General features: G+C 46.4%; 1 protein-coding gene across 1 annotated transcript in view; it reads left to right on the top strand.

Annotated features, from left to right (window-relative positions):
- MTNR1B (melatonin receptor 1B) overlaps positions 1-9,504 on the top strand; it is a 12,897-nt gene extending 3,393 nt beyond the window's left edge. Inside the window, 3 exon segments of the mRNA XM_024731285.1 lie at positions 8,383-8,787; positions 8,790-9,121; positions 9,337-9,504. Of these exon segments, the coding sequence (XP_024587053.1) occupies positions 8,383-8,787; positions 8,790-9,121; positions 9,337-9,504 (905 nt within the window).
- The last annotated feature ends 2,790 nt before the right edge of the window (positions 9,505-12,294 follow it).

Below are 12,294 nucleotides of genomic sequence, written 5' to 3'. Positions count from 1 at the left end.
TCTTATATTTTATCTTTCTCTCTCTCTCTCTCTTTCTCACACACACACACACACACACACACACACACACACACACACACACACGGGGCTCCTTTGCTTAAGAGAAAAAAATCCTTCCTTGGTCTTATGTCTCCTTCTAATTTCGGGGCTACCTTTCTCCTCTTTTCAGCCAGACATCTTAATAGAACAGTTTGCATCCATTAATCACCTCATTGCTTCCCATTTCCTCCTCAGCCCCCTGGGGTCTTCCCTCATGGGAAATGCCCCTCTGTGCTGTGTGTGACACTGAAGGCCACTCCCTCCTTGAGACCTTCCATTCCCTCGGCTTACCCGATGCTAGTTTTTGGACCTCCTTCCTCTCTTCCTCTCTCGGACACCTGATCCCTGGGAGTCCTCTTTGGTTCCTTCATTCCCCAAGCCCTCCTGACTTTTGTCTCATAGCATCTCCCCATTTCCCCCTTTCCTGCCCCCCTACTCCTACTGCCCCAATTTACACCCTCATCCTCCCTTGAGCAAACCATGTCCATAGTCACCAGACAGCTTTCCCCACTCCTCTACCCTCCCTGTTACCATGGCCAGGGTCACCCCTGCCTCCAGGGACCACCCTCCATCGACAGAAAGGTGTCCAGCTCCAGAGCACGGCTGGAACAAGCCTCCGGGACCTGCCTAACCCCCTCAATGTCACAGACTTGTCTCACTTCTCCCACTCAGTGCGACACGAGCTGCTTGGTCCCTTCTCTTTTTTTTTTTTTTTAATTGGGGTATAGTTTTACAATGTTGTGTCAGTTTCTGCTGTACAACGAAGTGAATCAGCTATATTTATGCATATATCCCCTCCCTCTTGGACCACCCTGCCCCCCGCCATCCCACCCATCTAGGTTGATGCTCTATCATCTTGGGAGGCTCCCTGCCTCTTTTCGACCATTGAATATCTCTTTCAAACCCCTTCCTCAGCTCCCCTGCGGGTTGTTGATTTTTACCATTAATAGCATAAAAGGTGTGGTTACTGTCTTTCCCCCTCCCCAGCCCAGCCCAGGCTCCTGCATGCCCTCCCCATACAACACCTCCCTCACTGTATTGCTCTTAGTTTTTTTTCTCTCCCCACTGGACTGTGAGATCCTTGAGAGCAGAGACTTTTATTCCATTTCTAAAACTGAATATAGACTTGCTGAAACAAATTGAAGTGGACAAGATGCCAGGAAGGCAGTGAGACAGAAGCTATTAATTTTGCTTCATGAGGTGAGGTCCACTCAGCACCGCTCACGCCATCAGTACAATTCTCATGGAACTGAATTGCTCTGAGCACTGAAAGCCCAAAGTACACCTGACTCTCGTCCTCAGACACTGAGTGGCACCTGCACTAGGGTGTATCTTGATCCCTGCTGTTCCTGTGTGGCCAGTGGGCTCCGTAAAATTGTGCCCCAGTGACTCCTTAGGGAGTTTATCTTTTTTTTTTTTAATTTTTATTGCAGTATAGTTGATTTACAATGTTGTGTTAGTTTCAGGTATACAGGAAAGTGCGTTAGTTATACACACACACACACACACACACATATATATATATATATATATATACACCCACTCATTTTTTTTTTTTTAAGATTTTTCCCATATAGGTCATCACAGAGTATTGAGTGGAGCTCCCTGTGCTATACAGCAGGTTCTTACTAGTTATCTATTTTATATATAATAGTGTGTATATGCCTCTTGCCCGTCTGGCTGGAGGCTGCCCGCTTTAAACTGCCTGTAAAATTGAGCCTCCTGCCCTTACCTGCGCCATCTTGACTGTCAGCCACACAGAAGAGAGCTGAGAGAAACGTGCCCTTACTGTAACATCGAGATAGTCTCCATCAGCAAGGGGAGAGCACAACAGCATTCATGATTCTTGGCCCATCAACACAGGGACCCTAATTTCCCTGGTGACGATCAAGAGCCATGGTCGGACAATGGATTTTTGTACTGCAGATGGATTAAGAGGCTGTCGGAGAGGTGTTATTAGTGAGCGGATGCATATCCATACCTAGGACATCCCTGTGATTTGTAAGGAAAAAGGATGTGGACTATTTGACAGGAAAACATGGAGGATTTGCTTGCCGAACACCCAGGTCCTTGTCCGGAATCCACTCTGTCCTCTGGAAGCCCAGCGATGCGTAGAGACTGCATCATCTCTTATCCAGAACCGGTGACTGCATTGCAGACTTCCTGATGGGGATTTTCAGCCTGGCACGTGTTGGCATCCCCAGTTACATTAGAGCAGAGCCTGCCATGCGGCCCCTTTTCCTCCCACTTGTTGATGGAGGAGGTAAATGATGATTGAATAAGGAGGCTGGCCCTAGGCAAAAGCTCTTGAAAGGCCTGGAGGAAATATTTAATAGACCCACAGCCCCTGCCCTTCAGGCCTTACAAGGTAAGGTGGAGCCCACTTCATCCAGGCTCTACCCTACCACTGAATACGCCTGGAGGTGCCCCTTGGTGACAGGCGTCTTTTAACCTGCTGAGCTTCTGGGGTTCGGAGGGCTTCTTATCAACTGAAAACCAAACTGGGCTCCATTGGACTCCATCCCTGGTATTGCCTGAACTTTCCAACTTCACATTTCGCCTCTGAATACTTATTTTCTCTTTACCAGGCAAAAATGAAAGCATTTTAAATCTCTTAATTATGTCTTTAGCCAAATAATCAGGAAAGCTCATAATCCTCGATAATTCCTCCCATAGAGTCCTTAGCAGCCCCGCGTGTGAGCACTTTCATGTTAGACTGCCTTTTTCTTCCCCCCGCACAAAGTCGGAGTCTATATTTAGCATGATATGCGGCAAAACTCAGAAGATCCTGATGCTGCTGTGAGGTCTTACAGTTTAAAATACTTATGGCTGAAAGAGGAAAAGTTAGGGGGTTGGGAAGTAAAGTTGCAGTTCTGAGGGTATTTACACTCTAGATGCAATGTCCTAATTTCTTCATCGTCCTCACCCTATAGGACTTCTCACATCTTATCTCCCAGGGAGCTTAGTCCAACCTTCTGAGCCTCTTTCTTGTTCTTTGTAATAATAATATAAAACTGTTATAATTGTATATAATTATAATAATATAAAAACCCATAATAATATAAATAATAATGCAGCCGATAATATAAAAATTACAATAATAAATAATAGCTACGATTGTTACGTGTAGGGTTAGCAGATGCAAACTATTATATATAGAATGGATCAACAACAAGGTCCTACTGTATAGCACAGGGAACTATATTCAATATCCTGTGATTAAACCATAATAGAAAAGAATATAAAAAAGGACGTATATAGATATATAACTGAATCGCTTTGCTGTATAGCAGACATTAACACAACATTGTAAATCAGCTATACTCCAATGAGAGAAAGATTGCTATGTGCTTATTATGTGTCAGATACAAGCCTCTCTCATTTAAAAGAGAGAGAAAGAGAAGAGAAAAAAAAATATCTTACACAATCTCTCCATCAAAGGATAGCCCTTTCCAAGTACCATCCATTTCTCTTGAAGGCAAAGCTGGTTGGGAGGGCAGCCTCCAGTGCAAAAGTTTATCCTCCAACACTCAACAGAATTCACCCTTGCTAACATCACTGCTGATCTCCTAACTGGCAGGTGACATGGGCACTTTTCTCATTCTTGTGGATGACCAAAAACTCTACACCCTTAATCCCTTTGACATTTCTTTTTCCTGGTTTCCTCTTGTTTCTCTTTTTGCTTTTTCTCCCTCTTTCTCTGTTCACATATTCTGGGTGTTGGTTTCTTGATCTGTAAAGTGGAAATCATGCAATCAACCTTAAAGGATTCTTGTGAGAAACAACTGAGTCCCTTTACGTGAATGCACATTATAAACGTCAAGGTACTATACCAATTGTGGGTTGTTTTTTTTTTTGGTTATAATTAAAGTAATAAAATGACTCCATAAGAGTTTCCAAGCAATGCCTTGATGGTTATGGAATATGATTTTGTAATAAGCATCTCAGTTAATTATTGAAATGGGTGCATATGCTCTTTAATATATTTTATTCTTTTAAGTGGTTAAAATACCCCCATCATATTTTTTATACGATTAGCTTGCTTAGTAATCCTTTCCTTTTTAAATTAACGTGATGTTAGATTTCAACTCAGCCCTTGTATGATTCATCCACACGCTCCAGGGTTTTCACAAACAATGTGATTTGGGAAGAAAACAATCTCCACCCTCAAAGAATTTGGGAATCTAATTAGGAGCTTATGTTAATATAAAAGTGCATTGTTTTAGTATTTGAGAGGAAGTCACATTTTTAACAAATTATCTGTTCAGTTATTTCAAATGCCTATCCCAGAATATAACTAACAAGAATATCTCACATTAGTTTGGAGACTGTTATTATGTCTTAAATTTTTTCCCATGCAGGATCCCATCTGAGGTGAACAGCCATCCTGGGATGGAGGCAGGCCTTTGTGGTTTTGTCTGGCCCCTTGCTGAATTGTCCTGCTTAACCAGCCCCATCCTCCAGTACTGCCCTCAGCCCCAAGATGACTTAGTTCTTCCCCACTGTTCCCACCACCTCGTGCTAGCCTCCAACCCACTCTCACCACACTGAAGAGCCACTGTTTCTGTGTCTCTTTCCCCAACAGCACTGTTAGCATCTCAATGGCAGGGGCGTGTCTTTCACCCATCACTGCACCCTACCCAAGTGTGATAGGTGCTCAATAAATATATTACACGTTTGAACAAATGGAGGATGGAAGAAAACCTCAAGGCATGGAAAGTTTAACCCTGTTAGAAATGATAGATCATCTGTTTACTTCCCTATCGTAACCCTCATCACGTCTTGATTTTATTGAATTGTCTCTTCTATGAGACCACGAGCTTTGTAAGAGGAGGGGATGTGTCTCTCTTGCTCACCATGCCCCAGAATAGGCCAGAGCCAATACCTAGTAAATACTCTGCAGTATTTATTGAGCAAATGACTCAACGACTATCTATTTCTACATTGCCAATTTTAGCTCAATGACCAGAGACAATTTAAAACCAAGAAATTCCTCTAGGAAAATAGGGTGGGTACAGGGAAGAGCTTTATCTTCCAGAATTCTCCTATCTGATGAAAACTAGATAGCTGAACATCTGCTGGCTCCTTCTCAGATTTCCAGATTCCCATTAAGGACTAGATTTCCCAAAAAGAAGGAGAAAGTAGGCCAGGGGGGAGGGGATTATGGTGGCTGTATGTGTGGAGGGATGTGCTTTGTATATGAATGCAAAGGGAAGGGAGTTCCATATTAGTACAAAACCTTGTTGTTGAGGTCTGTCTCCACTAATACGCCCTGTCTGATAGAGGCAGATGGAAATAAGTCACGCCAAGACTCGTGATATAAATATTCATTAGAAACCTGTGCACCAGATGATAAGCAGTGCTGTGTGTCCTGGTTGATTTCTCACCTGTCTGGAGAAAACATGAATAGAGAACTCGCTCTCTCTTTGACTGTCATCTAGACAGGGTCTGGCTTCTTACAGTTGGGAGACAAAGCAAGAATTTTATTCGTCTAACTTGGAATTGAGTCAAGAAAGTCAGGAGATGGTATGACGTCTGAGGGCAGATGGATCTACAGCAGAAACTGGTTGATTTCAGCCTTATAGGAACCCCAGAAATAACGGGGGAGAGTAATTGAAACACTTTCCACGTGGAGTTGAATGTGTTCTTCCCACTAGTTACAAGCTGTTTGCCAGCTTCTGGGGCATTATTAGGGGATGAGCCACATGAACACGACAGAGCTTGACTTGCTTTCCCGGGAACAGCTGGCTGAGCTAGCACCCGCCCCCAGCCGCACTTGACTCTCTCCACATGTGCTTGCAAGGGCCAAAAGCTTTTTTGCCACTCAGCCAGGAAGCCAGTGGGCACTGCAGAGACCAGTATTCCCACATGGGAAAGAAGGGATTTTCTTCACAGAAAGAATCATGTGGAGTGTGTGAGGAGGGGGAAGGAGGGCTCCAAAATGAAAGGAGGGAACGGAAGAAACAATAGTCACAGAGAAAAGAAGTTCAGTGACTAGGTCAAGTTCAAAGTGGCAGGACTGAGATTACCCCAGATCACTCCACCTTCCAGCGCCACTTCCCAATGTCAAAACAACATTTAATTTTTTTTTTTTTTGAGGAGTCTCCATACCGTTTTCCACAATGACGGCTTCAGTGTACATTCCCACCAACGGTGCACGAGGGTTCCCTTTTCTCCACACCCTCTCCAGCATTTGCTATTTGTGTTCTTTTTAATCATAGCCATTCTGACAGGTGTGAGGTGATGTCTCATTGTGGTTTTCATTTGCATTTCCCTGATGATTAGTGATGTTGAGCATCTTTTCATGTGCCTGTTGGCCATTTGGATGTCTTCTTTGGAAAAATATCTATTCAGGTCTTCTGCCCATTTTTTGATCAGGTTGTTTGTTTTTTTGATATTGAGTTGCATGAGCTATTTATATTTTGGATATTAACCCCTCATCGGACATATCATTTGCAAATAATTTTCTCCCATTCAGTAGGCTGCCCGTAAGATCCAGCAGTTCCACTGCTGGGTATATATCCCCCCAAAAAGAAAACACAAATTTAAAAAGATACACGCACCCCAATGTTCATAGCAGCCTTATTTACAGTTACCAAGGTATGGAAGTAACCTATGTGTCTATCAACAGATGAAAGGATAAAAAAGATGTGGTGTATACACACACACACACACACACACACACACACACACACACACACACACTGGAATATTACTCAACTGTAGCAAAGAACGAAATTTTGCCATTTGCAACAACATGGATGGACCTGGAGGGTATTATGCCTGGTAGAATAAGTCAGACAGAGAAAGACAAATACTGTATGTTATCACTTATATGTGAAATCTAAAAAATACAGCAAACTAGTGAATATAACAAAAAAGTAGCAGATTCACAGATATAGAGAACAAACTAGCGGTTATCAGTGGGGAGAGGGAAGGGGGAGGGGCAACATAGTGATAAGGGATTTAGAGAGACAAAATACTATGTACAAAATAAATAAACTACAAGTACTGCACAGGGAGTATAGCCAATATTTTATAATAACCTTAAATGGAGTATAATCTATAAAAATACTGAGTCACCTCTGTGCTTTCATTAATACTATCTGATTTTTCATCTGCTTTGTCTGTCTCTGCAGCTTTTTGAAGGCAGGAATTATGTCTTGTGTCTGTATCACTTTCCTCCCAGTTAATCAATAAATGTTTGTTGAATGAAAACAATAATACTGAATCACTATGTTGTACACCTGAAACTAATACAATATTGTAAATCAGCTATACTTTAATTAACCAAAAAGAACACTTACAATTCTAGAAAGAGACAAGGACTCCTGATTCAGCTGAAAACAAGAAATTCGAGAGAGGAAGTCCCTCTCTTTCTTGAGACCAAGTAAGTTCTCAGTAGTGGAGTCAAAACCTGAAATCCACCAGTGGAGACAGAGAACAAGACTGAGAATTAAATGAACAAGAAGGAGACTCCCCCGCATCCCAAGCAGGTACTAAGATGTATGTTTCTTGCCTTGTAGTACCAACCATACAGAATTTGAGGGGGCTTTTCTCTCATTAAGTAAATAGATCCCTGAGATAGTAGAATAGGAAGGAATCTCACAGTTCAATCTGAGGCAGGCTTCTCCTTTACCGTTCAACTTGTACTTGAATACCTCGAGAGACACGGAAGCTCACTACCTGGAAAGCACTTAAAGTATCCAAATCATCTCCTTTCTATTCAGTTACATCCTGTCTCCCTCGGTCCCTAACCTAGCTCTGGACTCAGGAGCAGTTGGGTCCTGAGAACTCCCAGGGAGCTAACAGATGTCTTTTTGGTCAGTTCTAAGTGGAGTTACCCCAAGCATCTGAGGTCAAAATAGGCACTTCAAGAAGGCTGCCTGTGGGTCTTCCAGCTTCCCAGACGTCCTATGGAGTCTTCCCTGAGATGGGTTGAGACTGAGGGTCAGGACATGGAGGGCTGGGAACGCCCTTTCTCTACCTTGTGTGTTTGCATGTAGCTGCAAGTACAGAGTCTGCTTTGCCTGAGGGTCTGACTCAGGGGAACTCCCCACTGAGTGGCTGTGAAGCTCCCTTTCTCCAAACCCCCTTGAAGCCAGACCACAGCCTGAGTTTTCTGGTTGCTGTGTCTTCTGGATCCCTTCCCTCTGCCTGATGCTTTGGACCCCTGAGGTGGTCACGGCAGCCTCCGCAGAGTACCCACAGACGTATGGTGGCGGTGGCGCATCGGTGTCCTGGGAGAGTCCCTCCTATGAGGGACAAAGGCTAGAATATTCTACAGAATAGAGATCGTGGGGTTTTGTCCTGACGACTCTTGCTTCCTGTTTCCTGCTCCAGGTAATTTGTTCTTGGTGAGTCTGGCATCGGCTGACCTGGCCTTGTGCCCCTACCCGCTAATCCTCTTGGCCATCTTCCACGACAGCTGGGCCCTGGGGGAGGCGTGCTGCAAGGCCAGCCCCTTTGTTGTGGGTCTGAGCGTCATCGGCTCCGTCTTCGTCTTCGACATCACTGCCATTGCCATTAACTGCTACTGCTACGTCTGCCACAGCGTGACCTACCACCTCATCTGCTGCCACTGGCACACCCCCCTCTACATCTGCCTTGTCTGTCTCCTCACCCTGCTGGCCCTGGTACCCAGCTTCTTCGTGGGGTTCCTGGAGTATGACCCACGCATCTACTCTTGCACCTTCATCCCAACGGTCAGTGCCCGGTACACGGTGGCAGTGGTTGTCGTCCACTTCCTCCCCCCACGGCTGTTGTGTGCTTCTGTTACCTGCGCACCTGGGTGCTGGTGCTCCGGGCCTGCAGGAAGGTCAAGTCGGAGAGCAATCCATGCCTGTGGTCCAGTAACATCCGGAGCTTTCTGACCACGTTCGTGGTGTTTGTGATCTTTGCCGTCTGCTGGGCACCCCTGAACTGCATCAGCCTTGCTGTGGCCATTGACCCAGAAGTGGCTCCCCAGGTCCCAGAGGGCCTCTTTGTCACTAGCTACTTACTGGCTTATTTCAACAGCTGCCTTAATGCCATCGTCTATGGGATCCTGAACCAGAACTTCTGCAGGGAACACAAGAAGATCGTCTCTGGGGCTTCCCTGGTGGCGCAGTGGTTAGGGGTCCGCCTGCCGATGCAGGGGACACGGGTTCGTGCCCCGGTCCTGGAAGATCGCACATGCCGCGGAGCGGCTGGGCCCAAGAGCCATGGCCACTGAGCCTGCGGGTCCGGAGCCTGTGCTCCGCAACGGGAGAGGCCACAACAGTGAGAGACCTGCGTACCGCAAAAAAAAAAGAGAAGATCGTCTCTGCCTTCTGGAACCCATGGCACTACCTGCAGGACTCTTCCAAGGGCAGCCAGGCATTGGGGCCAGAAAGCTAAGCTCCCACAGTGGTTAACATCCAGCCCCCTGTCCAGGCAGATGCTCTCTTGCCTGATCCCTGGCCGGGCAACAAACTCATGAAATGATGGGAGTGAATCTGCTCCAAGGGTGAGATCAGGCGGCCTCCTGGACCATGCCAGCCATTCACAGGACAGCACACAGTTTGTGGAACTTCATCCTGTGGACAAGAAGCCCGTCAACACCCTTGGTTCAGGTTGGTCAGAGACACCTGCAGGTACTGGGGGCCACGTCCCAGCAAGCACAGCTATGGACCTGGCAGACCCACTCTCCCGGGAGCGCTAGAGCTTAGCACAGACAAGGGCCAAGGAAGGAACAGAATGCAGAGGGGCCTGGGGTGGAAGAGGCCAGTTCCTTCCCACAGGCTGCCCTCTTGTCCTCCTGCTTTGGCCTCCTTGCTGCTTTTGCCCCTTCCCCTGAGAGTGGGTATCTCCTCTGTTAGCAAGGACGGAAGACCAAGCTCTGCAGTGCTGGAAGGTGGGTAGCTCTGCAGGGCCTCTGGGGGCTGGCGTGGTGCAGAGGGTAAGCATCCTGTACTCTCCACCGCTGACCTTCCCTACGTATACGTGTGTGCGCACGTGCAGGCATACACACGCACACACGCACATACCACCCTATATGCACTGTACACACCACCCACATCACACTCTACACACACACACACACCACACACGCTCTACACAGTCTACACACCACCCCGTATCACCCTGTAAGCACACACATACCACACACACACACACACACACACACACACGCACTCCTCAGGCATCTGGAGTCTGCCAGGCTCCCTTTCTTGGTTCCACCCTGTTCAAGCTGTGTGACTGGGAGAGGTCCCCTAACCTCTGTTTTCTTCAGTTTACAGCCCTTAAAACGGAGACCATGCTGCTGCCTGCCTCCCGGGGTTGTGTGAGGAGTCGCCGCGATGATACTGTTTAAGAGCTGAGGACCGTGGCTGGCACTCAGTTATCATTCCCTCTTATTATTATCCTAACTACTTAAAATGAAAGGTAACCTTGAAGGAGAGGAGAAATGACACACAAAGACAGGGAGGGAGGGAAGAGGATGGGGAGGTGTGTGTGGAGGTGGGAGGGGCTGCATCCCAGTTCCTTCCTCAGGCTGTGTACTCCTGGGTTTTCTTTTTATTTTTCCAAAACTTAATAACATTGGAATATTATTGTTAAACATTCGGTAATCATATTTAAACATTTGACATTTCAGAGGAGGGACAGTTAGTCTTCAATGTAGCTGCTAGATTGTTCTAGCAGTCAGTAAACACACATCTGGGATACCAGGTAGATGCTCACTTTTCAAGTGAAAAACTGAGATTGGTAGAGAAGCAGAACATCACGAGGGTGATAGCTTATCTTTTCTAACGCTTTCTCTTCTTCATATTCTTTTTTTTTTAATTTACTTACTTATTTTTATTGCAGTATAGTGGATTTACAATGCTGTGTTAGTTTCAGGTGTTCAGCAATCAGACTTTCTATCTGTAGACGTCTCAGATCCTCATCTGGCACCAATGGGTTTAGCCTCCTTCTTCAATTCCACAAAGCATGAATTGAGTGCCCTTTGCTGGTGGGCCCAGAGTAGGGAGCAAAAGGCCTGTTGGCCGCCCTCTGTGTGGTCAGTGTCTGATAAGGTTTTCAGATCAGCTAACATTCATGGGGTGTTTGCTTGTATCAAGTGGGGTAATAAGTGCTGGATATGCATTACCTCATTTAGTTCTTACAAAACTCTTTGAAACAATATTATCCATGTTTATACTAAGAAACTGAACCTTAAAGAAGTGACGTGATTTCCCGAGTTCAGAGCTATTGAGTTCAAAGGTAGGTGTGGGGCCCCAGTCTGTCTGGCAGTAACACCCACTTCTGCCTGACTCCCCAGACACACACCTCGGAATGTGTGGCAGGAGCAAAGCAGAGTGGGCAAAGTACCCAAATGCAAGAGGTAACTGGGGCATCCAGGGAGACAGAAAAGTTGCCTCAGGCAGCCGCTGATTTGCAGACGAAGAGCCCAGAATGCTGACCTCAGTGTCAGGCTAGATGTTCTCACTTCCCTTATAATGTTAGGAATTAGGATGGGGGCTGTGCCTAGTCACTGGGTCACCACCTAGGAGCTTGTTAAACAGGAATACGCTCCGGGCTCCACCCAAAACATGTCGACTGCGGAGATCTTGGGAAGGGTCTGGGAATCTGATTCTGACCCTGGTGGTCTTCAACCAGACTGTTAGGAATGTAGGTGTTCCAGCCCTGGTTACCTGCAGGTTGGGATCCATCTACCTGGTGTGGAGAGCCCCGTCCAAGGAGGCCTCCCAGTCCAGACCTCAGGCTGAGAGAAAAACCAAGAGCCTAAGTCTTCTCTCTGGGCTGCAGCCACTTTTCTTGTCTCTGGGTGGAGCCTGTGCTGACTGGGTCTGGCATGGGTTTGCTCTCTGTTCTCCCAGTCTCCTACCCCCTGGCACCAACTACAGGGGTTGGCCCATCACTCCTGACATGGAGGCAATGGGGTGTCCCCCAGCTGCTCCCCTTAGCCCTATCTTTTAGCTCCAGGTTGAGTGTATGGCACAAGATCAATGAATACAATTGAAGGAACAAAAGCTCGCTTCAGTTTGCTGGACCCGCAGCTGTCACCTGGTTTGCCAGGGCTCAGCACTGACAGTCCACTAACTGGGACCTTTCCTCGTTTCCATAGGTTTCGGTGGTGATGGTCCAGGAGCTGAGAGAATGAAGGGGCATACGGAAAACCCATGGCATCAGGCACGTACATACTCACGCGGAATGGCTTCACACTCTGGACTCTGATTTTAAATAAAGACAATTTTGCTGCAATAGTGTGGGAACTCTGTTCACCCTCTACCT

The sequence above is a fragment of the Neophocaena asiaeorientalis genome, unplaced genomic scaffold (assembly GCF_003031525.2).
Source record: "Neophocaena asiaeorientalis asiaeorientalis breed wild unplaced genomic scaffold, Neophocaena_asiaeorientalis_V1.1 scaffold143, whole genome shotgun sequence".
Taxonomy (NCBI): Eukaryota; Metazoa; Chordata; class Mammalia; order Artiodactyla; family Phocoenidae; genus Neophocaena; species Neophocaena asiaeorientalis.
The sequence above is the reverse complement of the archived record's forward strand: the minus strand, read 5'-3'. Positions and strand labels throughout refer to the sequence as shown.